The 27,504-nt window shown below is 35.6% G+C and overlaps 2 protein-coding genes across 6 annotated transcripts in view; one reads left to right on the top strand and one right to left on the bottom strand.

Annotated features, from left to right (window-relative positions):
* The window catches only part of LOC108179169 (sialic acid-binding Ig-like lectin 10), a 59,025-nt gene extending 33,612 nt beyond the window's left edge, over nucleotides 1–25,413 (top strand). For 2 of the 4 annotated variants that reach the window (XM_087247754.2, XM_087247755.2), the window contains exons 4-14: nucleotides 2,884–3,045; nucleotides 15,087–15,150; nucleotides 15,336–15,701; nucleotides 15,827–16,138; nucleotides 16,223–16,483; nucleotides 16,585–16,839; nucleotides 18,487–18,855; nucleotides 20,531–20,818; nucleotides 22,703–22,790; nucleotides 23,239–23,305; nucleotides 23,386–25,413. In XM_087247754.2, the coding sequence (XP_087103880.2) occupies nucleotides 15,102–15,150; nucleotides 15,336–15,701; nucleotides 15,827–16,138; nucleotides 16,223–16,483; nucleotides 16,585–16,839; nucleotides 18,487–18,855; nucleotides 20,531–20,818; nucleotides 22,703–22,790; nucleotides 23,239–23,305; nucleotides 23,386–23,997 (2,667 nt within the window). In that variant the 5' untranslated portion in view covers nucleotides 2,884–3,045; nucleotides 15,087–15,101 and the 3' untranslated portion in view covers nucleotides 23,998–25,413. Of the gene's footprint in view, nucleotides 1–2,883; nucleotides 3,046–12,555; nucleotides 12,628–15,086; nucleotides 15,151–15,335; nucleotides 15,702–15,826; nucleotides 16,139–16,222; nucleotides 16,484–16,584; nucleotides 16,840–18,486; nucleotides 18,856–20,530; nucleotides 20,819–22,702; nucleotides 22,791–23,238; nucleotides 23,306–23,385 lie in introns of those variants that run through there. The other 2 variants (XM_087247756.2, XM_088649930.1) reach the window with 2 other exon arrangements.
* LOC137490835 (sialic acid-binding Ig-like lectin 10) lies at nucleotides 481–9,811 on the bottom strand. Of its 2 annotated transcripts, XM_087247757.2 has the most exons (10): nucleotides 9,776–9,811; nucleotides 8,606–8,669; nucleotides 8,041–8,406; nucleotides 7,359–7,664; nucleotides 7,015–7,269; nucleotides 6,450–6,803; nucleotides 3,769–4,056; nucleotides 2,872–2,959; nucleotides 1,589–1,655; nucleotides 481–1,493 (listed from the first exon to the last, which is right to left on the bottom strand). In XM_087247757.2, exons 2-10 carry the CDS (start codon nucleotides 8,652–8,654, stop codon nucleotides 1,029–1,031), a joined length of 2,238 nt encoding a protein of 745 aa, XP_087103883.2. In that variant the 5' UTR covers nucleotides 8,655–8,669; nucleotides 9,776–9,811; the 3' UTR covers nucleotides 481–1,028. The 2 variants fall into 2 exon arrangements, with proteins under 2 accessions (XP_087103883.2, XP_087103884.2); XM_087247758.2 differs by lacking the exon at nucleotides 7,015–7,269 and having other exon boundaries at nucleotides 9,776–9,810.
* Nucleotides 25,414–27,504: the final 2,091 nt, after the last annotated feature.

Raw genomic sequence — 27,504 nt, 5'->3', positions numbered from 1 at the left:
AACATGCAAACTCTACACAGAAACACCAGCCAGCCCGGCCAGGACTCGAACCAGCGACCTTCTTGCTATAAGGCCACCGTGCCACCACAAAACAAATTATTTATTGTAAATTAGTTATTAAAACTATTATATTTATATATATATAATGTGTTGAAATATTATATGGTGTACATAGCCAAAACTGGAACTAAATTAAAAAAAAAAATGAAGATCACAGTCTAAATATACTAGTACAGCTAAAAAAATATGTTGGGATAAAATAATAAAACTTGAATTAAGTAGGAGAAATCAAGAGAGACATGAAAATATTAAAAGTTAGTTAAAATGTTTCTAAAGGCGAAAAGTGACTAAACTCTAATTTTAATGTATATAACTGTGTCATTTTTATATTTATACCATTTGTTTTTGAAAGTGCAAGAGCAATAATACTCATATCAAATATGTTTTTCCACTGCTGATCTGGTGAGAAAATATGAATAATCCCAGCATGATTGTTTTTAAATCAGAAATGTCTGAAATTTCTTTCTTTTTTCTGTATACACTGTAAAAATGTCTGTCAATTTTACGTATTTTGTGATTCATGTTTTTTTCTCTCACTTATTTCTGCTTTTGAATTGCATTATGGGGCCTTGATCTTTTTATTAAAAGCTTTTGATGTTAAAAAGTATAAAAAAGTGACTTTTATGAACATTTATAATAGTTTGCAGTGCTATATTGTCTGGGTTGGTGTTATACATTACGCTACAAACACCTTGTAATAAACTCCCAGTACTCTGTTGTTAGTTTTTTGTTATTTTTCTATATATCATTATTTCTTATACATTATATTATTTCAAACTACTCAAATGTCAATAAAAGTCTCTTTGTTAAACTCCAGAGTTGAATTTTCAGCATCAAAAGTGGACAGAGCAGAGATCAACATCCCATAATGCAATTCACAACCGTAAATAAACAGAATACACACAATACTGACACTGTCCATTAACAGATATTTTTTACAGTGTGTTTTGTAGATATTTTCTGCAGAATTAGTCAAAACTAGGAGAAGTGATGCTTTTTTTCACACTCTCTAACCTCCTGTGCTGGCTCATGTCTTCATAGATCACATCTTCAGATGGTGTGTGTTTCTTGGCGGTGTGTGTGTCTTCAGATGGTGTTTTTTTCACCATGGCGTATGTGTCTTCAGTTGTGTTTGTTTCGGTGGTCTTTATGTCTTTAAATGGTGTGTTTGTTTCGATGGTGTGTGTGTCTTCAGGTGGTGTGTTATTCTCAGTGGTGTGTGTGTCTTCAGATGTGTTTTTCTCAGGTGTGTGTGTGGTTGTGCTGTCTATCTCAGGGGTTGTGTCAACAGTGCGGCGTCGGACTGTGGCATATTCTTCTGTCAGTGATGAAAGTCCTCTGATTTCTCCTGATGTCGACTCCACGTTCATGAAGTTAATAGAGGAGTAATGAACAGTTTCTGACGTGATCAATGTGGACGACAGCAAGGTTTTCTGACAAAACAAACAGCACAATTACAACTGAACGCCTGTCAGTGTGCTTTTGAGTCAGTGTGCTTTTGAGCACTATTAATGTGTGTGCAACTTACGCTTTCAGTCCGAATGAGTTCAGAAGCGTTGTCTTGTCTGCTCTCTGAAAGTTTTCTAGACTTTTTTCTGAAAATGGTCCATATTATAAAAATCAGTGCAACACACAGGACTGAAATACTTTTTTTTTTACACATTGCACATTTTACAAACAATTACAGTATGAACATTGCACATCTACACATTTATGCCTATTGCACACCCAATGGACACTCCTGGACATTTATGCATATGCACACAGGCTCTGGGCATATATTGTGTAATTCTTGTGAACACTCCTTCTAATGCACTGTTAGAAACACTTCTGCGTTTTTATTTGTACAAAGAGGTCGTTTATATATTTATATAAGTCTATGTGGTTGAATTTAATTAAATGCTGAACTGAAATGGATCAAAAGTAACCCAGCATAAGCAACTGGGCTCTCTAGATGCTTTAAAACAATGTGGAACAATGCAATTTCCACTTTAACACATCTTGTTTTAATGCATCTCGAGAGCCCAGTTGCTTATGCTGGGTTACTTTTGATCCATTTCAGTCGATTAAGGTCACTGGGGGGTGTTTAAGCATTTGACTGCAGATCATATAGTGTATAATTTGAATTTGAAATCAGCTTCTGAATCACAAATCAATTCAACTAAAGCTTTTCACAATAGCTATCGCTCCAAAGCTGCTTCGAAAAAGGTGCACATCATTATATTTTGGGCTGCACAATGTATATTTTCAGCAGTGATGTTGCAATGTGACTCGTAGATTCACACATCGCAGGATCTGCAATGTTGAGTTGGGATTATTATTAACCAGAATGTAGAACAAATGCAAAGTTTAATCCTATCAGAGAGAACTGCCTGTGATTACGTACAATTTAAAGCAAATTGATATGGAGCCAGATCAGTCTCAAAAATAATGCATTTGCAAAACATAATTCATGCATCCACAACACAATTCACATTTACAAAATTTAGTTTGTTTGTTCAAAACACGATTCATAATATACACATTCAATTCATTTGGCAAAACTCTTTATGATTGTGAATTGCGCTGTGCATGTATGAATTTTATTTTGTAAATGTAGGATTTGAGACTGATCTGGCTCCTTAAATTTAAGCCATTTGTGCATTTTGTGCTTTAAGAGCGCATTTCACAATACAGAAAATACCACTGAAATCTTCTGAGTGAAATGTTCTGTCACTGCACTGTATACAATGACAGCTGTAGTTTCAGCTCAGTGTATATTGAAGCTGATGTGTTTTCTTGTCTTTCCTTTGGTTTGTGTGATTTACCCACCGTTCATTGCAGACGGTCAGAACACAGAAGATCAGGACGAGTGATGCTCCTACAGAAAATCCCAGCAGCAAACATGCAGGATGGAGACCTGGAAAACAGAGAAAGAAGGTCAACACAACCTTATGTGGAAACAACAAACTTACTGTACAAGCTGAATCAGACACTCGACTGCAGGTTAGTTACAATTACATTAAGCTATATAGTTAATATTCATTTAAAATGTGGTTACACTGCAATACCCAATGACACACTACAATTAAAAGTGCTTTAAATGTGCTGGAAAAACATCATGCATCACAAACAGTTCACACATAAGGGTTTATTACAAAGTGCATTGTTTAGAAGTATACTTAATTGAGCTAAATTAATCGTCAGCTCTCTGTAAAGAGCACCTATTATGCAAAAATGACTTTGTTAAAGGAGTTTAAACAGAGTTATGCGTGAATATATCCATCTGCTAATGGTAAACATTTAATTGTTGTATTTTTAATAATCACACTTGATAAAAACAATTTGCTGAAACACTTTGATTGACATTTTCCCTTTGTACTTGTCATCAGATGGGGGAAAGCCCCGCCCACTAGTGACCAACTCTTTCTCATTAGCATAAAAAGTCTGTCTTTTTTTTAATCTGCCACTATGCTGACACACAGGCATTTGTAGCTCCGCCCTCTTTTGAAAAGAGCACAATCTCATTTGAATTGAAAGTGTCAGTCAAAAGAGGCCGTTTCAGAGAGTAATTAAACATATTATGAATGTGGTATTTGGAGCTCAAACTAAACAAACACACTTAAGAGATAACAGAGACTTATTTTACCTCTTGTAAAAAGGGACATCATTAAGTGCCCTTAATGACAATGTTCATTTTGCGAGCTGGACCTTCTGAGTAAATCTGACCTGTGTGTTGTGTTGTTGTGATGTGCTGAAACTGGTGGCTGGCGGATCCGTGAGCGTTTGCAGTCCAACACTGCAGGACTGATGAGTCTGAGAGAGGCTGACGGATGGTCAGGGTGCTCTCCAAGCTCTTGTTTCCTATAGTTTGCTCACTTATCTGCATTTCTTCAGTGGAATTGAGAACTTTTCCAGACAGACGCCACTGTAGTTTAGGCAGAGGATTCCCGTCAACCTTACAGATGCAGACGAGTGTGTCGTTTTGGCTACAAGAGCTGGAGATTTTGGGTGGAACTGAAGGAAAAAAATTTATGATAAAACATGTGTTTGATATGCATTTTTTTCAAGTTGAAATGTTTACTCATTCTTAAATATAGGTGCATTTAAATAAGCAAAACTAAATGGATAGGTCACCCAGAAATGATAAACGTGTCATATATATCATATATATATATATATATATCTTCTGTTGAACAAAAAAGAAGATATTTCTGAGAATGCTGGAAACCTCCAAGCATTGACTTTCATGGCAGGTAAAAACAAATACTATGGAAGTCAATGCATGGCAGCGTTTTTATTAGACTCTCAAAAACAAGTAAAGGCTGAGTAAATGAAGATTTTTATTTTTGGGTGAACTATTGCTTTTAGATATTAAGCCCTGTTTATTGATATATTCATTAAAGGTAAACGCAGATTCAGCTTAAAGCTTAAAACAAACTATCTGTCAATGGAGTCATTACAATAAACTAATTAGAAACTTTAAAACAAGATCACTTTGGCAGATATTAAAAGCAGAAACTCACAGATCAATGTTTCAGAAAACTGAACATCTTATCTTAATTTATTAATTTGTAACATTTTGTGCTGATAAACAGGACCAAAACTACTGAATACGATTAAATTTGTCTGTGATCATGATAAAATAACAGAAAACCTGCTGAAGGACAAAGAGGAACACTCACTATTGTGGTTATCAATGCAGGTTTTCACATTTAAAATAAGCAACATTTTCACTTCTTTTTTACTTCAAAATCTTTAAGTAATTCAGTGTATTACAAACCCTTGTCATTTCTGTCTGTGAGATTTACTTGTGAACAGTTTCTGCACCTTTTTTTAGTGTGCTTTTGTAAATGATGTTAGCATTATTTGTACACCCCATCTTTGCTTTGAGTCTTCAGCAATTGCATGTTTTACTATAAAGCGTGTGATTCTCACACTTTAGTGCTATTTTACACAGAAAGCTGCTGTTTTTCCATCTGCATTTTCTGCAAATGAAGACACACCTATGCTAAACTGTATGACACTGTACTACGCCTACTTGATAGCTTATTACAACTTAACCACAGCGAACTGTCAGTAGTTATCAGCCTTTTCTGAACATTTCTGTATGGTATCATGCTTTTTGCAACTGATATATCAGAATATTTTAACTATAGTGACTTACGAGTGAGGATAAAAGAAGCACTTCAAATCCTCAGAGAGCAGCATTAAATAAATGCTATGATGAGTCTCAGTTACTAAATCAACAGTCTAATATTGTCCCCTTCAATGCATACACTCTCAGAAATAAAGGTACTTTTCAAAAGATGAATATTTGTACCCAAAGAGTCCACAGTGGTTCCAAATGTACCTAAAAATACCTTTGAGGTACCATTATGGACCCTTCGGGTACAAATATGAACCTTTTGAAAAGGTAACAGCTCCTGTACCTTTATTTCTGAGCGGGTACTGTGGATTTTTATAAATGTAGATCCACTAGAATAGACTATAACTGAGTTAGTTATGCACAGTGTGTGTTACATTTGGTAATGATGTCTTATTAAATAATAAGTCTGGCAGCCCAAGTGTCTGAGACATTATTCTATTCATGCATTCCTGACCATCGAGACGGGTCCCAAAGTCATGGCTGGATTTGCACCTATGCATTTGAATTGGTGCTTTTATGTGGATGAGATCAGGACTGGGAATGTTCTGTTGCCAGTCTGACCGCTGTACTTCATTTGCATGCTTTGTTTACATTTGTTTCCACCTCTATGTATCCCTAAAGTTGTATAAAATACATGTGTTAGGGGCCGTTCACACTATATGTGTTTTTTTTTCTTTAGCAAGCTACTTTTCTATTGTTTTTGTGTTGGATGGACGAGTGTGACTGTTACACTCACATTTTTAAAGTGCTGCACATGTGAACATGGGTATGTCATGTAATCATGACCAAAGATGGATGTAGTTTGTCTAATTTTAAGTAAATTAAAATTTAGTAGACAATTTATGTAGTAGACAATTTTGGACACAGCCTGTGTCTATATACTAGTACTTCACACACTGCGCACCTCATCAGTGTCACTTCAGAACCTCTCCAGAAGTTGTAGCTCTTCCAGATACTACTCTTTTTCCAATGCTATGAATTTAGACATACTACTTGCATATTGTTTTTAATATATTATATGTGAGTTTGCAACATCAGACATAGTCCTGGTCAGCTTCTGAGCTTGCAATAAGGAGAGGAGAGAGTGTGTCCTACAGGGAGTTTGTCTAGACCACTCACCTGAGTGGAGCACACTCAGAATTGCATAGTTATTGTTGGGCAATTGATGATTTACATTTGTAATGTTTACAAGTGATGATACTTACACTAGAAGATTATCATAAACTCATAATATATATCAGTAAAGACTCTTAATACTTACACTGGACGTCCAGCAGCACTGATGTGTTCTGAGTCCCGTGTTGGTTTTCAGCTTTACAGTAGTATCGTCCACTGTGGGCCGGGTTGACATTGCTGATGGTCAGGTTTGGTCCAGTCAAATTTATTTTGCTCATGTTTTGGTTGCTGATTGTCAGGTTGGTGTTTCTGATGGTCATATTTGTGTTGCTGATGATCAGGTTTGGTCCAGTCAGTAGTTTCAGGTCTTCTTCAGTGTGTCTGTACCAGCTGTATTTGACTGCTGGGTTTGCTTCACTGCTGCAGCTCAGAGTCACTGAATGACCCTCCACAATCACACCAGCTGGACTCACATGAGCAGAGACACTTTTAGGAGCATCTGATGAAGGAGAATAGATTTAATATTGTGCAAATTTTTAAACCGCGTTATTGCATAATTTTAACACGTAATCAAATCATTTATTTGTCCAAGACTCCCAAATCTGATAAAGCATAATACCTCACCGTGCTCAAAGTAAATGGCACTGTACATATTATAATGAATATCAATGTAGAAAACAGTAAAGACAACAACACTACCTAATACTTACACTGGACGTCCAGCAGCACTGATGTGTTCTGAGCTCCGTGTTGGTTTTCAGCTATACAGTAGTATCGTCCACTGTGAGACCGGTTGGTGTTGCTGATAGTCAGGTTTGGTCCAGTCGGTGGTTCCAGGTCTCCTTCAGTGTGTCTGTACCAGCTGTAGTTCGCTGCTGGGTTTGCTTCACTGCTGCAGCTCAGAGTCACTGAATGACCCTCCACTGCTGCACCGTATATATGAACAGATGTGTTTTTTGGAGCATCTGATGAAGAGAACTTTGATCATTACAGTGTACAGTAATTGACAGCATTATTTATAGATCATCTGCGACTGAAGTAATTCCTCTCTTACACTGAACATGTAGCTGTCGGGTGCTGTGTGTTGTGATCTGCTGCTGTGTTGCAGTGCAGGTGAATTCAGCTCTGTGATGATGATGAGTTACAGTGAACATCAGATCAGAGTAGTAATGTGTTTGGTTTTGATGCTGCTGTTCTGTGATGTTTGCATTGATGAGGAGTTCAGGACTGAAGCTCCATGTGAGAGATGGTGGATGAAATGGACAAAAGATCTTAATAGAGCAGCTCAGAGTCACTGATTTTCCCTCCATCACCTCCTGCTGATCCTGAAGCAGAAGCACTGTGGGATTGGGTGGAGACGCTGAAACACACACATAGATGCAGACTAATTTACATGATTGCAGAGACCATCATATGATATTACACATACATGTATTATTACTTTTTTCATTAATGTCTAGTCACTCTCTCAACCTTATTTTGCAATGCATTAATACTTTTTATTGAATATAAAAAACATGTTTTATTATAAATTGGTATAGATAAACAACTAAAAAGAAACAAGGTGCAGTAAACATTGTAACTATTTGCACTATGAGTCAGTTTATTTATGACTGAAAAATAATTAAATAACAATAACTAGCTTGCAATATAAAACAGCATTAAATATATGGAAATAATGGTAGCTTCTCATTAAAAATAAGGTGGACAGAAGCAGCATGAACAATGACACTCACCTCTGACCACAATTTCAACTTGGGAGAAATCAGGGTTTCTGTAGCTCCATTTCAGTCCACCGTTGCCTTCAAGTCTGAAGAAATATGATCCATTGTCTGTTGGTTTGAGATTATTGAAGCGAGTGCTGCAGTTTTTCTCTGTAGGTTTGCCAAATATTTCTCCTGTTAAGAGTCCACTGTCAGAGATGCTGGAGTTAAACACCAAAACTGCATCTTTTCCATCTTTATACCATAATCTCTTTGCAGAATCAGTGAGGTAAGCATTATATGTTTGATCAATCTGGAATGTGCAGGATATAAAAACACAGGATCCTTTTAGAGCTTCTACTCTCTCCGGCAGACTGATGTTGAAGCCACATAAAACACCTGAAACAAACACAAACACTAAAGTAACTCATCAAACACAGTAAACATGCTGAATAAATCTCACTCACAAACATTTCCTATTTCTCCTTTATCTCTCAAAGATCAGATGAATCTGCTTTTAGGTTAATTAACTTTAACATCTTGTTATTAGAGTCAGTAGTTAATAAGAGAAATCAATAATAGTTAATATGAGCGAGACCTTGTATCAGACATCCAGCGAGGAGGAACGTCACAGATATTTCCATCATTTACACTCTCTTCACCTTACAGGAGAAAAAACACACAAATGTACAAAAAAAGCTTTTAAATAAATTTGTGACAATAATGTATAAGCACAATTGTTTCTGTGTAGAACTATATTAGAACTGTGAGTACACTCCTAACAAATGTATAGTTTAAATGTATATTTTCTATAGGGTGGTATACAATATTTTATTTCTCTATAATACATTAGATTAGTCACGTACCAAAGCCAAATCTGGAGCTAATCTAGGTTTAACATAACTCAAGAAACTAAAAAATATAAAGTTTAGTTGACATTGTCATTCATTTTCCTTTGGGTTAGTCCCTTTGGGGTCGCCACAGCGGAATGAACTGCCAACTTATCCAGCACATGTTTTACACAGCGGATGCCCTTCCAGCTGCAACCCATCTCTGGGAAACACACACACACAGACTCATAAACTACGGTCAAATTTTTTGCATACCCAATTTACCTATACCATATGTGTTTGGACTTGTGGGGAAAACTGGAGCACCCAAAGGAAACCCACAAGAACACAGGGAGAACATGCAAACTCCACAGAGAAAAGCCAACTGACAGCCAAGGCTTGAACCAGCAACCTTCTTGCTGTGAGACGAATGTGCTACCCACTGCACCACCGTGTCACCCCTAGTTGACATTTTGTAAATTGTCTTTTTTATTTAAATGTATAATCTTTCTAATCCTAAAGATGTTCATTTACTAAACTCTTATTTTAATGACTATAACTAATTATTAACCTGTTTTGATCAAATGCAAAAAAAAAATACTACTTTGTATTCACTGAGAAATGCATTACAATATTCATTTATAAAACGGGGTGTACTCATCTATGCTGAGCACTGTTTATAGGCTATAAAATAAGGTCTGTAATATAGTCTGCCAGTTCATTAGCAGGTTTTTGTGATGTAATTTACAACACTAACCCAGACAATAGATCACTGCAAACTATTAAACATGTCAATACAAAACAATTTTTCAGTCTTTTCTACATCAAAAGATCTCACAATGCAACTCAAAAGCAGAAAAAAAGAAAAAACTGTTAATTTACAGATATTTTCACAATGAGGATTAAATGTTTTACCGTGTTGTGTGTAAATGACTTACCAGAGGTGTTCAAGTGTGTTGAAGATGAGAGAAATGAGAGCTGGAGCTTTACTGTCTCTTCTTATACACTGATAGAGGGAGGCGCGAATGAAAATTACTTTTTACCACAGTTTCTTTATTCACTTCCTCCTTTAATCAGATCTCAGAAATAACAATCGCCTGCCCTCCACATCTAGATTACTTCCAACACAGAAAGGAGTTTTGGAGGATAAAAAAATAACAATATAGAGCTTTATTTTATTAATATACATAGTTGTTGTTGTTGTTGTTGTGTATTCAAATGTTTCCTGTTTAATTTTAATGAGCGAAAAAATAATGATGATTAATTTAAGACACCACTCTAAAATTTCCTTCAGCTTAGTCTCTTTATTAATCTGGGGTCGCCACAGCAGAATGAACCACCAACTTATCCAGCGTATGTTTTTAACAGCGGATGCCCTTCCAGCTGCAACCCAGTACTGGGAAACACCCATAGAGTCTCAAATGCACACTCATACACTACGGCTAATTTAGCTTGTTCAGTTCACTTATAGCGCATGTGTTTGGACTGTGGGGGAAACCGGAGCACCTGAAGGAAACACACACCAACATGGGGAGAACCTACAAACTCCACACAGACATGCAAACTGACCTTCTTGCTGCAATCCAACAGTGCTACTAGTACTACCCTGTCATCCCCACCCCTCTAAAACTTAATTTAGTTTGTTCAGGTAAAAATACCTGATTTATTTAATTTAACTATTAACTAAATAAGACTAAATCTAATAACTTCCATATTACTAGACTATTTTTTTTTCTGAATTATTGTGGTTGTCAAAGTGAATGTGCTTTTCTGGACCAGAACACAGACTTTGACATTAGAGGCACTGAAACATCATCTACAATGCTTATTAATATTATATAGATTGAATCATTAGTTTCAAGATCTTACGTGACAATATTAATAAAGACTGAACACTACCCAAATTCATTTATCTGTCATACATGTTTGTGTGTGTGTTTGTGCGTGTTTATGGAAACAGTTTTTATAAGTTTTAATGTTATAAAAGTATGGAAGAGTCTCCTTATGCCGCCTAGTGGAGCAGATGGAAAAGTGCACTACATTTTAACTGTGTGTGCTCCACTTAGCGGCATGATAAGAAAACTATTTCATACTTCCATAACATGACAACATGCAGACAGATTTAATTACAGATAATGCTACACAAAAAATATCTTACATAATCATTTACTGCTTACAATCATGGATTGAATGAAACTAAAAACACATTTACAGTAGATGATGATAATAATGATCAATGGACATGACGTTTTAGTGTCTGTGTTCGGGTCCAGAAAGTGACTCCAGTTGTTGTTTTTTGCATATGACATTTTTAATGCAAGTAAAGTGTCAACTTTAATGTTTTAATCATCCTTTGATCAAATAAAATGGCAAAAATGAAATAATGTTCCCCCCTTAGTCAGAGAAGTTTTGTAACTAGATCATTCTGTCCAGAATTAATAAATAACTTGATGGAATAAATAATGGGTGGCTCAGTGGTTAGCATTATGGCCTCACAGCAAATAAGTCATTGGTTCAAGTCCCGGCTGAGTTGGCATTTCTGTGTGGAGTTTGCATGTTCTCCTCGTGTTGGTGTGGGTTTCCTCCGGGTGCTCTGAATTCCCCCACAGTCAAAACACATGTGCTATTGGGGAATTGATGAACTAAATTGGCCGTAGTGTATGAGTGTGTGTGTGTGTGTGTGTGTGTGTGTGTGTGTGTGTGTGTGTGTGTGTGTGTGTGTGTGTGTGTGTGTGTGTGTGTGTGTGTGTGTGTGTGGGTGTTTCCCAGTACTCATGGCAGATGGAAGGGCATCCGCTGTTTAAATCATATGCTGGAATAGTTGGCGGTTCATTCCACTTCGATGACCTCTGAAACAGAAACTAAGCTGAAGGAAAATGAATTAATTAATTGATAAATATACTGAACTATATGTTAGATTTAGATTAAAATTTAATTGTATTTAATTCATGGTATTGAATGATTTAATAATTTAAATATTTACCTTCTCACATTTGAAGGAGAGTGCACAGTAGGTGCTGGTCATGTAATTAGGATATCTTCAAAAAGTGGATTTATTTCACTAATTTCATTCAAGAAGTGAGACTTAATTATGTATTTACTTATTCCTCACAGGCTGATATTTTTCATGATATATTTATTTTTATTTTGATGATTTTGATGAAAACCCCAAATTCAGGTTCTCAGTATTGAACACAGCTGATGCCACACTCTAATCAGCTCATAAACACCTGCAAAGGCCTTTAAATGGCTCTCAGTCTAGGGAAATAATCCCATTTTGAAGATGTTCTAGTTATATGTCCAGCATCTGTGTATATATTTATTTCAGATATTTGACAATTAAATAGTATTTTAGAGCAACTCTCTTTTATTTAACTGGCAATCAAATGATCTTTGATCTAAACATGTCTTTTGTATATAAAGTATAGTTGTTCTGAATGAGATTTTAGAGGGAGGGAATGATCGTCATTATTTATGCTCATAAATTTTTTTATTAAACAAGAGACATGTTTAGTATACAACAAAGACAAATATGTAATGTATATAAATAAAACAAAATAAAGCTCTGATATGCTTTTTTTGTTTTTATCCTCCAAAACCCCTCATTGTCTTGTCAGTAATCTAGATGTGGAGGGCAGGCCATTGTTATTACTGAGATGATTAAAAGAGGAAGGGGTGGGAAAAACTGGTAAAATCATTTTCATTCGCGCCTCCCTTTATCAGTGTAAAAGAGAGACGGTAAAGCTCCAGCTCTCATTTCTCTCATCTTCAACACACTTTAACACCTCTGGTAAGTCATTTACACACAACACAGTAAAACATTTAATCCTCACTGTGAAAATATCTGTAAATTAACAGTTTTTTCTTTATTTCTGCTTTTGAGTTGCACTGTAAAATCTTGATTTTTCCTCCAACAACTTTCAATATAGAAAAGTTAGGGGGAAAAAAGGTGACTTTTATTGATAATTAATATTTTGCAGTGATGTATTGTCCGGGTTAGTGTTGTAAATTACATTACAAAAACCTGCTAATAAACTGCCACAACTTTTTCTATTGCTTTTGCAGTCTTAATTCGATATAGCCTATATACAGGGCTCAGCATGAGCACACCTTATTTTGAATTCTGAATGTTTTAGTCCATTTCTCAGTGAATATAGGTGGTATCATTTTTGCATTTGAACAAAACAGTTTTATAAACGGTTATATTCATTAAAATAAGAGTTTGGTCACTGAACATCTTTAGGATTAGAAAGATTATACATTTAAATTCAAACTAAATATTGAAAAAGAGAATAAAATTTACTAAATTTCAACTACACTTTATATATTTTTAGCTTCTCTTGATTTTTCTTCTTTTTAAAATCTTTATTTGATATTTTCCTAACTTATATATTTGTGTGTACCAATATTGAGACTGTTGTCATAAGTTTAAGTTATGTTAAACTGAGATTGGCTCCAGATTTGGCTTTGATAATTGACAATTCTAATGTATTTAAAGAAATATAATATTGTAAAGCATCCTATGGAGAATGTTCATTTAAAAGAGAAATTTGTCAGAGGTGTACTCATACAGATGAAGTCAGAATTATTAGCTTCTCAATAAAGTTTTTCCCCCAATTTCTGTTTAACAGAGAGAAGCTTTTTTTCAACACATTTCTAAACATAATAGTTTTAATAACTGATTTATTTTATCTTTGCCATGATGACAGTAAATAATATGTGACTAGATATTTTTCAAGACACTTCTATACAGCTTAAAAGTGACATTTAAAGGCTTAACTAGGTTAATTATGTTAACTAGGCAGGTTAGGGTAATTAGGCAAGTTATTGTATAGCGATGGTTTGTTCTGTAGACTATCAAAAAAAAAATGTAGCTTAAAGGGGCTAATAATATTGACCTTAAAATGGTGTTTAAAAAATAAAAAACTGCTTTTATTTTAGCCGAAATAAAGCAAATAAGACTTTCTCCAGAAGAAAAAATATTATCAGACACACTGTGAAAATTTCCTTGCTCTGTTACACATAATTTGGGAAATATTTAAAAAAAAAAAAAAAGAAAAAGATAATCAAAGGGGGGCGAATATTTCTGACTTCCACTGTATATAGTTGAAGTCAGAATAATCTGCCCTCCAGTGAATTTCTTTCAAATATTTTTTTAATGGTGTTTAGCATTTTGTTTCCTTTAATATTTGTTCTTCTGGAGAAGGTCTTATTTGTTTTATTTCGGCTAGAATGATAGCAGTTTTTAATTTTTACATTTTTAATGCCAATATTATTAGCCCCCTTAAACAATATTTGTTTTATATATACCCAACCCCAAATCAGAAAAAGTTGTGACAGTATGGAAAACGCAAATAAAAAAAGAAAGCATTGATTTATACATTTACTTGTATTTTATTGCACACAGTAAACATTATTCATATAACAAACATTATTTATTGTGCTCCTTGTTTTTTCAGTTTTTAACAAACACATATTCCAATTTTGGTTCTTGCAACACATTTAAAAAAAGTTGTATCAGCATTTACCACTTTGCAATGTTCTTTCTTCTTTGTAATGTCCTTTTCACAAAGACGTTTAGAGACTAAAGACACAAAGTGATGAAGTGTTTCACGTGTAATTTTGTCTCGTACTTTTTGCAAACGAGTCTTAAGGTCAGCAACAGTAAGGCTTTTGTTGTCGCATTTTGCGCTTCAAAATGCGCCACTGGGCGACACAGTGGCTCAGTGGTTAGCACTGTCATCTCACAGCAAAAAGGTTGTTGATTCAAGTCCAGTTGGCATTTCTGTGTGAAGTTTGCATGTTAGTGTGGGTTTTCTTCAGGTGCTCCGGTTTCCCCCACAGTCCAAACACATGCGCTATAGGGGAATTGATGAAGTAAATTGGCCGTAAAACATATGCTGGATAATTTGGTGGTTCATTCCGCTGTGGTGACCCCCGATGAATAAAAGGACTAATCCAAAGGAAAATGAATGAATGAATGATGCGCCTCACATTCTCTATTGGAGACCGGTTAAATGTGTTGCAGGTCTGAATGACAGGAAAGTGCTGTATTGTAGAGATTTTGACACTCTTTTCACATTTATTATATTATTTCTGAAAGAGTTTAGGGACATTAAATGAGTTTACATTAATAGAGCTCTACAGTTTTACACAGAAAATAATTGTGCTTATACAATATTGTCACAAATGTATATGATTTAAAACCTTCATGTGTGTTTTATTTGTGTGTGTGTTTTCTCCTGTAAGGTGAAGTGAGTGTAAATGATGGAAATATCTGTGACGTTCCTCCTCACTGGATGTCTGATACAAGGTCTCGCTCATATTAACTATTATTGATTACTTTTAATAACTACTGACTCTTTTAACGAGATTAAACTGAAAGCAGCTTCATCTGAACTTTGAGAGATAAAGGAGAAATAGGAAATGTTTGTGAGCCAGATTTATTCAGCATGTTCACTGTTTGATGAGTTACTTTAGTGTTTGTGTTTGTTTCAGGTGTTTTATGTGGCTTCAGTATCAGTCTGCTGGAGAGAGTAGAAGCTCTAGAAGGATCCTGTGTTTTTATACCCTGCACATTCAATATTGATGAAGATTATAAAGATGATCTCACTGATACTGCAAAGAGATTATGGTATAAAGATGGAAAACCTGCAGTTTTGGTGTTTAACTCCAGCAGCCCTGACAGTGGACTCTTAACAGGAGAAATATTTGGCAAACCTACAGAGAAAAGGTGCAGCACTCGCTTCGATAATCTCAAACTAACAGACAGTGGCTCATATTACTTGAGATTAGAAGGCAGCGGTAGACTTCAATATAACTACATGAAACCCCAACACTCCTATGTTGAAATTGTGGTCAAAGGTAAGTGTCATTGTTCACGCTGCTTCTGTCCACCTTATTTTTGATGAGAGGCTACCAGTGTTTCACTATTACAAAACAGCCTGCTGATGCTTTAACTTGCATTTGCATCTGTGTGTGTGTTTCAGCGTCTCCACCCAACCCCACAGTGCTTCTGCTTCAGGATCAGCAGGAGGTGATGGAGGTGACGGAGGGAAAATCAGTGACTCTGAGCTGCTTTAAGATCTTCTGTCCGTCTCTTCCATCATCTCTAACATGGAGCTCCAGTCCTGAACACCTCATCAATGCAAACATCCCAAAACTGCAGCATCAAAACCAAACACATTACTACTCTGACCTGACGTTCACTGTAACTCATCATCATCACAGAGCTGAATTCACCTGCACTGCAACACAGCAGCAGATCACAACACACAGCACCCGACAGCTACATGTTCAGTGTAAGACAGGAATTATTTCAGTCACAGATGATCTATAAATAATGCTGTCAATTACACTGTAATGATCAAAGTTCTCTTCATCAGATGCTCCTAAAAGTGTCTCTGCTCATCTGAGTCCAGCTGGTGTGATTGTGGAGGGTCATTCAGTGACTCTGAGCTGCAGCAGTGAAGCAAACCCAGCAGTCAAATACAGCTGGTACAGACACACTGAAGGAGACCTGAAACCACCAACTGGACCAAACCTGACTATCAGCAACATCAACCGGTCTCACAGTGGACGATACTACTGTAGAGCTGAAAACCAACACGGGACTCAGAACACATCAGTGCTGCTGGACGTCCAGTGTAAGTATTAAGTCTCATTACTGTTTTGATCACAATGTTATATCATTAAAAATCACAATATGCTGAATACATATGACCTAAATTATTTTCTCTTCCATTAGATCCTCCAGAAAAACCCTCTGTTCATAAATACGATGTGATTGTGGAGGGTCATTCAGTGACTCTGAGCTGCAGCAGTGAAGCAAACCCAGCAGCGAACTACAGCTGGTACAGACACACTGAAGGAGACCTTGAACCACTGACCGGACCAAACCTGACCATCAGCAACATCAACCGGTCTCACAGTGAACGATATTACTGTAAAGCTGAAAACCAACACGGGACTCAGAACACATCAGTGCTGCTGGACGTTCAGTGTAAGTATTAGGTAGTGTTGTTGTCTGTGTAGGGTCCAGCCAGTTGGTCCAATGACGGTATCCACTGGTGGATGAAGGTTCACTGCATGTTCGGTCTTTCCAGTGCACAATGTTGATTTATATTAAACTTAGCTCATATCTGACTCCAATTTTAGTATGAGGTGGTTTAGAATATTCATTTATTTATCCTCGTTTTATCTGACTCCAATTATAAAACATTGAGAAGGTTATTTTGTTTCCTTTCACATTATTTTAGATTATGATTGAATATTCTCTTCGGTTCATCTTTTTATGTTATTCTCGTTCATTGGGATTCCTATAACATCCTGAATCTTTTACCGGCCGAGTATACAATTTCTTAAGCACAAGCATGTCAGTCTTGCTTAAGTCTTGCATGTCTATCCTAAAAAGGCAGAACCCTACTTACTCAGATTAGGATATTTTTTATGCGGTCCCCATAGGTCTGCTACCTCCTAAATCAAACAGAGCTATTTAGTCATATAATGATCATTACTATAGAATTAAGCAGACCAGTCGTACTTAAACTAGTAGTAACTTTGAATAATCACTATACTATTTAAATAGTATTATAAGTTTATCGGGTGAAGGACTATTCCCTTAGATATCCTTTTACAGCCTAAGTATACATGAATTAATGCCAATGTGTTAGTCGGAGCTCTAGAGACATCATGTAGCATGCCGCAATGCTCCATCTACCGTGTTCTAGTCCTCTACTTACCTGAACAGGGGCTTGTGGTGCTATGAAATTACCACAATCTACTAGAGATAATAACACGAACTCTGTTTGAATAATTCAAAACATAACAATTTATTAGTCAGGTAAATGTATTATGCCATATTCAATCAGTCAATTCATAAACGATCAATACAAAACATCAAATTATCAAAGGCAAATCCAAGATGAAAAAGATGAATTCCTGACTTAAAAAATATACATAACATGGAGCAAGCCATGTTATGGACTGATCTGGTTAGGCAGAATCGCGCCGAGCCTTTCTCAAACCTTACCTTAAATAATCCAAGAATTCCCTCAAGGAAGGGGGTGTGTGCATAACAGAAGGCATTCACACTTAGTGGAAAAGTCACACCCTTCACAGTGGTTCAAAAGATGCCTGAAGTTATATATTTATTGTGTTGATTATGTCTGTTTCTGAGAGAATGAGACCATTGTACCAATCGCACTGAGACATTTCAAATGATATCAAACATGATAATTAAAGTCAGTTTGGTTAATCTAGAACATTCAAACATTGAAATGACCATATGCTTGAGTTGGGGTGGTTGAAGCCGAGTTTCAGCAGACTCAGATGCAAATACAGCAGGAACTGGTTTTTCCCGCATTCCCACCTGCTGGGTTGTGAAGTCAATTGGCCCTGTTTTCAGCTCATGTTTTGAATTGTCAAAGACATCAAAAATATTTGTAATATTTCAATTCTTACATCTGTAATATATTTTTTACTGATAATCATGATACTACACACAGTGTCATTCACTGTACTCTGCTGGACCCGATTTGGGAGTCATTGACAAATTAAAGATAGTCTATTTCTGATTGAATGTTAAACCTAGGAAATAATGCTTTTTTATAAATAATGTGCAAAATAGTAAAGCTGTTCTCTTCATCAGATGCTCCTAAAAGTGTCTCTGCTCATGTGAGTCCAGCTGGTGTGATTGTGGAGGGTCATTCAGTGACTCTGAGCTGCAGCAGTGAAGCAAACCCAGCAGTCAAATACAGCTGGTACAGACACACTGAAGGAGACCTGGAACCACCGACCGGACCAAACCTGACCATCAGCAACTCCAACTTTACCGAACTAAACCTGACCATAAGCAACACAAATGTGACCGAACCAAACCTGACATTGAGCTACTTCGATCTGTCTGGACCAAACCTGACCATCAGCAATGTGAACCCGGCCCACAGTGGACGATACTACTGTAGAGCTGAAAACCAACACGGGACTCAGAACACATCAGTGCTGCTGGACGTCCAGTGTGAGTATTAAGAGTCTTTACTGGTATATGAGTTCTTGATACTCTTCTAAGTATATAGTGTAAGTATCATCACTTGATGCAACTAATACAAAACACTAATGGTAATATTAGACTTGTAGATTTAGTAACTGAGACTTATCATATCATTTATTTACTGCTGCTCTCTGATGATTTGAAGTGCTTCTTTTATCCTCACTCGTAAGTCACTTTAGTTAAAATATTCTGATATATCGGTTGCAAAAAGCATGACACAATAAAGAAATGTTCAGAAAAGGCTGATAATTGCTGACAGTTCGCTGTGGTTAAGTTGTAATAAGCTATGAAGTAGGCGTAGTACAGTGTTATACAGTTTAGCATAGGTGTGTCTTCATTTACAGAAAATGCAGATGGAAAAACAGCAGCTTTCTGTGTAAAATAGCACTAAAGTGTGAGAATCACACGCTTTATAGTAAAACATGCAATTGCTGAAGACAAAGCAATGTGTAAAAATAATGCTAACATGATTTACAAGTGTGCACTGAAAAAAAGGTGTAGAAACTGTTCAGAAGTAAATCTCACAGACAAAAAATGACAAGGGTTTGTAATACACTGAATTACTTGGAGATTTCGCAGTAGAAAAGCTTATTTTAAATGTGAAAATCTGCTTTTATTACCACAATAGTGAGTGTTCCTCTTTGTACTTCTGCAGATTTTCTTTTATTTTGTCACAAACACTGAAAAAATAAATCTTATTCAATAATTTTGTGCTGTTATTCAGCACAAAATGTAAAAAATTGGTAAATCAGGATACAGCACACACTAGACAAACAAAATGCTGTAAGATGTTCAGTTTTCTGAAACATTAATCTGAATTAAGTGAGTTTCTGCTTTTAATATCTGCAAAAGAGATCTTGTTTAGAAGTTTCTAATAGTTTATTGTAATGACTCCATTGACAGATTTGAGTTTTGAGCTTTAAGCTGAATCTTTGTTTACCTTTAATGAATATATCAATAAACAGGGCTTAATATATAAAAGCAATAGTTCACCCCAAAATAAAAATCACCATTTACTCAGCCTTTACTTGTTTTTGAGAGTCTAATAAAAACGCTGCCATGCATTGACTTCAATTGTATTTGTTTTTACCTGCTATGAAAGTCAATGCTTGGAGATTTCCAGCATTCTTAGAAATATCTTCTTTTTTGTTCAACAGAAGAAAGAAACTCAAAGTTTGTGACAAGTGAAGGAAGAATATTCTCATTGGCAAATTGTTTGTTTTTAGCTTTGAGCACAATCTACTTATAATTTTAAACAGGTCTTAATATCTTAAAGGAATAGTTCAGCTAATAATGAAAATCATCATTTCAATCATCCACTCACACTTTACTTGTTTTTGAGATTCTTTCTTCTGTTGAACAGAAAAGAAGATATTTTGAAAAATGCTGGCACCCATTGACTCCCATAGTATTTGTTTTCGCCTGCTATGGACGTCAAGGATTAAAGGTTTCCAGCATTCTTCAAAATATCTTCTGTTTTGTTCAACACATTGTTTTGATTTTACATTTGGATACATAATCAGTTTAATTTTGCTTAATAGTGTAAATGCACCTTCATTTAACAACGTGTAGATATTTTAACTTTAAAAAGAGACAGCAAAGGATCAAATACACATGCACATCACCAACTTTTTTCTTTCAGTTCCACCCAAAATCTCCAGCTCTTGTAGCCAAAACGACACACTCATCTGTGTCTGTAAGGTTGACGGGAATCCTCTGCCTAAACTACAGTGGCGTCTGTCTGGAAAAGCTCTCAATTCCACTAAAGAAATGCAGATAAGTGAGCAAACTATAGGAAACAAGAGCTTGGAGAGCACCCTGAGCATCCGTCAGTCTCTCTCAGACTCATCAGTCCTGCAGTGTTGGACTGCAAACGCTCACGGATCCGCCAGCCACCAGTTTCAGCACATCACAACAACACAACACACAGGTCAGATTCACTAATGAATGAACATTGTCATTTAGGGGCATCTAGTGGGGGACCTATTATGCACATTTTTACAAGATGAAAAATAAGTAGCAGATCTCTTTGAAGTTTCAGTTCAAAATATCTTACAGATATTGTTTTAAACTCTCTGAAACGGACCCATTTAGGCCTTGATCCTAATTGTGCTGTTTTGGTGACTATCGCTTTAAATTAAAATGAGATTGAGCTCTTTTCAAAAGAGGGCGGAGCTACAAATGCCTGTGCATCAGCATAGTGGCAAATTCAAAAACAAGACTAATGTCCTATGCTAATAAATGGGAGATGGTCACTAGTGGGCGGGGCTTTTTCCCTCTGATGACACGTACAAAGGGAGAATGTCAATCAAAGTGTTTCAGCAGAACATCAAGTGTGATTATAGACAAATAAAATTAATACATTTTTACCATTAGAAGCTGGCTATATTCAAACACTGCTGCCACATAACTGTTTACAACCCTAATAAATGTCATTTTTGCATAATAGACCCCCTTTAAAGAGAGCTGACAGTTAATTTAGCTCAATTAAGTACACATCTAAAAATGTTTGAACTGTTTGTGATGCATACTGTTTAATCCAGCACATTTAAAGCACTTTTAATTGCAGTGTTTTAATGGGTATTGCAGTGTAACCACATTTAATATCATACAGGAGACTATAAATTTTATCTTATCCTTGATCTGATACCTATACGACTTGTTTATGAGTGTCTGATTGCATTTCTACAATACGTTTGTAGTTTCATTAAATGATGCCTTTAATTTAGAGATGAAACCTGGTGTTGAGTTAGCTGTTTTTGGTGTACCAGAACACAAGATATCGTTGACCAACAAGGAAAAAAATGCTGTCGCCTTCGCTACTTTGTTAGCAAGGAGAAGAATACTACTTGAGTGGAAATCAGCAGCTTCACCTAAAGCTTCAATGTGGATGTGTGATCTGATTTTACATCTGAAATTAGAGAAAATTAATATTTAATGAAGAGATCTGTCCTAAAGGTTTTGAGACATGGCAACCTATGATCACATATTTTAAAAAAAGGAAGACTCTCTTCTTTATCTGATTTATATAAAGAAATCTGTGCAAACAGGTTTAATTGTGACCATCAATATGGTTTGGTTTCATATTTATGTAAAAGACCACTATAAATAAATCAGATTATTGTATTATTTGTATTATCATGTACTGTAGGTAATTATTTATTTGAATTATTTTTAATTATTATTATTATTTTATTTATTTGATATTAGTATTAATATTTTACATTTTTGCTATATATATATATATATATATATATATATATATATATATATATATATATATATATATATATAAAATATATTATTTGTCTGCCCTCATCCACATTTCTGTTCCTTCTCGGACCCTGCGATCTTCTTCCTCCCTCCACTTGTCTGTTCCCTCTTCGCGCCTTTAAGCAATGGGCAACAGAGCATTCAGCCGCTCTGCTCCGCAGCTTTGGAACTCATTACCACCTGCCATTAGAAGCATTGACTCCCTTACATTGTTCAAATCAAAACTCAAAACCCACTTATTTAAGATGGCTTTTAATACTTAATTTTATTTGCGCTGTTGCTGTGTATATTTTATTATTTCTCTTGTAGTTTTATTATTCTTGTTGATTGTACGGTGTCCTTGAGTTGCTAGAAAGGCGCCTTTAAATAAAATGTATTATTATTATTTATTTATTTTTTTGTCTATTCCTGTTGCGATTGTCTTTTAAACTTTATTGTTTGCAAGTAATTTGCAAGGATTACAGCCTTGATTGTACAAAAGTTTGTAGTTTCCACATGAGGTTGTGTATGAATGTGTTGACCTCTGACCTCTTTTTTCCAGGTCTCCATCCTGCATATGTACTGCTGGGATTCGCCACCGGAGCATCACTCGTCCTGATCTTCTGTGTTCTGACCGTCTGCAATGAACGGTGAGTAAATCACACAAACCAATGGAAAGACAAGAAAACACAACCACTAAACAGCTGCAATATGTTCAGTGAAAGAACATTTCTCAGAAGATTTCAATGGTGTTTTTTGTTTTGTGAAATGCACTCTTAAAGCACAAAGTGCACAAAGGGCTGAAATTAAATTGGCTTTAAGTTGTACATAATCACGGGCTCTTAACTTTCACTTTATTAGGGTTAAACTTTGCATGTGCTCTGCTTTCTGGTTAATTATAATCCAAATCAACACTGCAGTGATGTGCTAACATATGTCATTATTGCAGATTCGCACACTGTGATATCAATGCTGAAATCATATATTGTGCAGCCCAAAATGTGATGATGTGCACCTTATTGTGAACAACTTGAATTGATTTGTGATTCTGATGGTGATTTTAGTCTAATAATGTGTTTCCTGATGGTCCATTTTCAGAAAAAAGTCTAGAAAACTTTTAGAAAGCAGACGAGACGACGCATCTGAACTCATTCTGACTGAAAGGGTGAGTTACACACACATTATGAGTGCTCAAAAGCACACAGACAGGCGTTCAGTTATGATTGTGCTGGTTCTTTTTGTCAGAAAACCTTGCTGTCGTCCACATTGATCACGTCAGAAACTGTTCATTTCTCCTCCACCGAATGTGTGAACGTAGAGTCGACGTCAGGAGAAATCAGAGGACTTTCCACACTGACTGAAAAATACGCCATGGTCCGACGCTGTGCTGTAGACACACACACAACACCTGAGATAGGTAGCACAACCACACACACTGCAGAGAAAAACACATCTGTAGACACACACACCGCCATGAATAACACACCACCTAAAGACATACACACCACTGAAACAAACACATCTGAAGGCACACACAACACTGAGAAAGACGCACCATCTGAAGACACACACAACACTGAGAAAAACACACCATCTGAAGACACACACGCCATGGAGAAAAATGCACCACCTGAAGACACACACACCATGGAGAAAAACAAACCATCTGACGACACAAACGCCATAGAGAAAAATGCACCACCTGAAGACATACGCACTGCTGAAACAAACACACCATCTGAAGACACACACACCGCCAAGACAAACACAGCATCAGATGTGATTTATGAAGACATGAGCCAGCACAGGAGGTTACTGAGTGTGAAAAAAAGCATCACTTGTCCTAGTTTTGATTGATTGTGCAGAAAACATCTACAAAATATATATAAAAAACGAGATATTTCAGATGTTTGTGACTAAAAAACATGCAGATTATTAATATTTCTCACCAGATTAGGAGAACATACAGTATAAGAAAGAAAACACATTATCTGTGAAAACTGTGATAAAACACGTTCTCTGTGAGCGTTGACACCCAAACATTTTCACACACAAACGCCTTAAACAAATTCTGTTAAAAAAGTATTTAATGCTGGGAGTTTTCATATTTTTCTCAGCAGATCAGAAGTTTGACGCCCAGCCTTTCTCACACACAAATGCATCAAAAAAGAATAAAAAAAAGCGCTAAAATGCAAATCAGTGTCTTTATTTTGCACTGAAAACATTTACTTTTATTATGTTTAAAAAATTATTATAATGCACAAAATTTCAAGATAAAGATTTTATGTTGTTTAATATTGAAAATGTTTTTAAAATAAAAAAAATAATAATAATATCTGTGTTGGCAAAGGAATACTGTACTTATAAATCATAATTTGCTGTTAAGGGGTGACACTGGCTCAGTGGTTAGTATTGTCCTTATAGTACCTTATAGCAAGAAGGTCTCTGTTCCGGCTAGGTCAGTTGGCATTTCCATGTGGAGTTTGCATGTTCTCCCTGTGTTAGCGTGGGTTTCCTCCGGGTGCTCCAGTTTACCTCACAGTCCAAACACATGCGCTATAGGGGAATTGATGATCTAAATTGGCCATTCTGCGTGTGTGTGATGGTGTATGGGTGTTTTTCAGTACTGGGTTGCTTCTGGAAGGGCATCCGCTAAGTAAAACATAGACTGTAATAGTTGGTGGTTCATTCTGTCGTGTTGATCCCTGATAAATAAGAGACTAAGCCAAAGGAAAATGAATGAATTAATTAATTAATTGATTTTCTGTTTGAAAATTCACATTTTTTTCAAAGATCAGCATTTATAATTATATTTAATACAGATAAATATATATTTTCATCTGTATTTTATTTCTGTTTTGTGTGTCTCCTATAAATAATCAATGCCTTTGTTTCATATTTAAATATATATATATTTTTTGTTCTTAACTTAAATGATAAAAGATTTATAATTGAGTTTCAGGAATTTATTTGTCAACACATGCAGATGTGAAATTATATTTATCAATCTTTTCACCGGGACATGATGTGGATTTCATTTTCTTCTCCAAATATGTTCTTTATGTATATGTATTTATTTTAATGACTATTTTTGCCTCTTTTATGCAATTGAAAGCATAGCCCAGTGTCTCTGGAAGAAACAATGACTGAAATTAAAAGAAAACTTTTTATAAAGGTCAAACCGTGTTGGCAAAAAGTTGAAATCTTCCACCATGACAACAGTATCTCATGTAATTATACAGTTTTTCTTAATGTTTTACATATTTTTACTGCTTTTATTCTGTTTCTTTTTCTGCTTGTTTCTTTTTTCTCAGTTTGATTAGGTTTTCTTGTGCACTGTAAGATTATACTTGTGATAAAAACAAAAGCAAAATAAATGATGATTTTGAATAAACACAGAGATGATTCATGTCAATATACTGTATAACTATTTTCAGGAATAATGTTAAATCAGTATTTTCAAATGCAACATTTTTATAAATGTGGGAACTGACATAACTATAGCATTAATAGCTTTTCATATTGTTTTGCAGCACATCTAAATTAAAAATCAGGAACTAACTAATATAAACTAATTATTATAGATATAAACAAATGGATAAAATTATTTTGATAATAAACATTGCTAATATAAGTAAGGGCAATATATATTTTGTGTACTTCAGGTTATGTAATGTTGCATTGAATCAAATCTGACATATGCAAATGTGATATTTCATTCTTGCATTCTCATTAGAAACTAATAAGTTTGAGAACAGAAAACATCTCAGAACTGGCACATTTCTGGCTTAAAATATATTTGTTTCTATTAAACATTTGACATTCTTATAGGGCTCCTATTTTAGCCCTTTTACAGGATGTAAGATGAGTCTTTGGTGTCTCCAGAAGGTGTCTGTGAAGTTTCAGCTCAAAATACCTGTCAGATCGTTTATTATGCCCTGCTGAACATATTAGTTTTGTAAAAGATGCAGTTATTTTTGTAGCCTGTGCCTTTAAATGCAAAAGAGCTTGTTTTCCTCACCCAGCGTTCTCCCATCCGTGTCAAAGATGAAGCAGAGATGCAGTTTCTTAGTCAAAACTACCAAGTAAGTTTATATGATGTATTGAGTTTATTCAAGCTTTTCTGCAACAATGAGGCACGCACAAATGTCATTACAAAGTTTGTAGTACACACACACACAATCACACACACACACACACACACACACACATTTAAATTAGTAGCTACTGTTTTTGCATGTCTATTCGCAGCATGTGACAGATTATAAGTTAATATACACTGCTCTATGGATATTCATCAGGCATTTAACATCCCCAAACCAGGCCTCCTGTTGTGTGTTTAAAGCATTTTCCTTTATAGTTGTACTGACACTGTGTGGCTGTGCTAATTCCAGCGGTTATGATTGATTACAATAGTGATTTTACTCTTTATTAGACAATCATATACTGTTGTTTGTAATCTTGTAAAACTCATTCTTGAGCTGCAGCTGATCGCAGAATGCTGAACAGATCTTTTAGTACCAGTGTCTTTGCAAATTCTGTCTTGTGGACATGATTATAGATGTTACATTGGAGACATGTTAATATATGCCTGTCAAACACAATCTCACGGCAATTCGTAACTTTTTCATTTAGTGGCTAATTCGTATGAATTCTTATGATCTAATGCGTACAATTTAGTACGATTTGCTTATCCCCCAATGACGGTTGGGATTAGGGGTGGGGTCAGGTGCCACGCCTCCTTTTTAAAATCATACCATTTCGTATGACTGAACTCGTACGAATTCGTACGAATTAGCCACTAAACTGGCAACACGTAAAATACTTACGTTTTCTCGTGAGATCAGGCTGGCCTGTCAAACAATTCGGTGAGCATGTAAAACCACACTCATGCACGTTGCCTCGAAATCACAGGGATATTTAATATCAGGAGTTTCGTTTTATATATAGTGACTTGTGTTTATGTCATTTCAATATGACAGTGGACACACTATACTACACACACTTCTGTCCAAACTAAAAAGTAAAAGATGAAGCTGTGGATTGTAAGCCACTATCTATACATTGTTATTAGTTAGCAGTGATATCTTATATGCAGTTTCTAGCGTTAACTCTGTTGTGGAAAGGATGTAAACACAGGTGTAAACAACAGGAAACGCTTAACAATTTAGATACAAATGAAATTCATATCATCAAATGATTTTTGTTGTAAACATACCTATTTTGTATATAAACTACTAAACTATATAACTGCTCCTATAGATGCACTGAAATACATTTTATTGGGGTGGAGATGATAAGTCAGCAAGTTATTATTAAACAAGACACATTTGTAAATACAACAACAACAAAATTATGTATTTA

The sequence above is a fragment of the Danio rerio genome, chromosome 4 (assembly GCF_052040795.2).
Source record: "Danio rerio strain M-AB ecotype USA chromosome 4, GRCz13ab, whole genome shotgun sequence".
NCBI lineage: Eukaryota > Metazoa > Chordata > Actinopteri > Cypriniformes > Danionidae > Danio > Danio rerio.
Note: the sequence above shows the minus strand (reverse complement) of the source record. Positions and strands in the feature narration are given on the sequence as shown.

Bases quoted from the DNA above. Each gene is read 5' to 3' on its own strand.
- LOC137490835 (XM_087247757.2), bottom strand. From the start codon at position 8,654: ATGATGGAAATATCTGTGACGTTCCTCCTCGCTGGATGTCTGATACAA. The intron at 7,270-7,358 runs GTAAGAGAGGAA...TCTCTTCATCAG, and splicing joins CCGACAGCTACATGTTCAGT to ATGCTCCAAAAAACACATCT. The intron at 1,656-2,871 runs GTGGGTAAATCA...GACCATTTTCAG, and splicing joins CTGACCGTCTGCAATGAACG to AAAAAAGTCTAGAAAACTTT.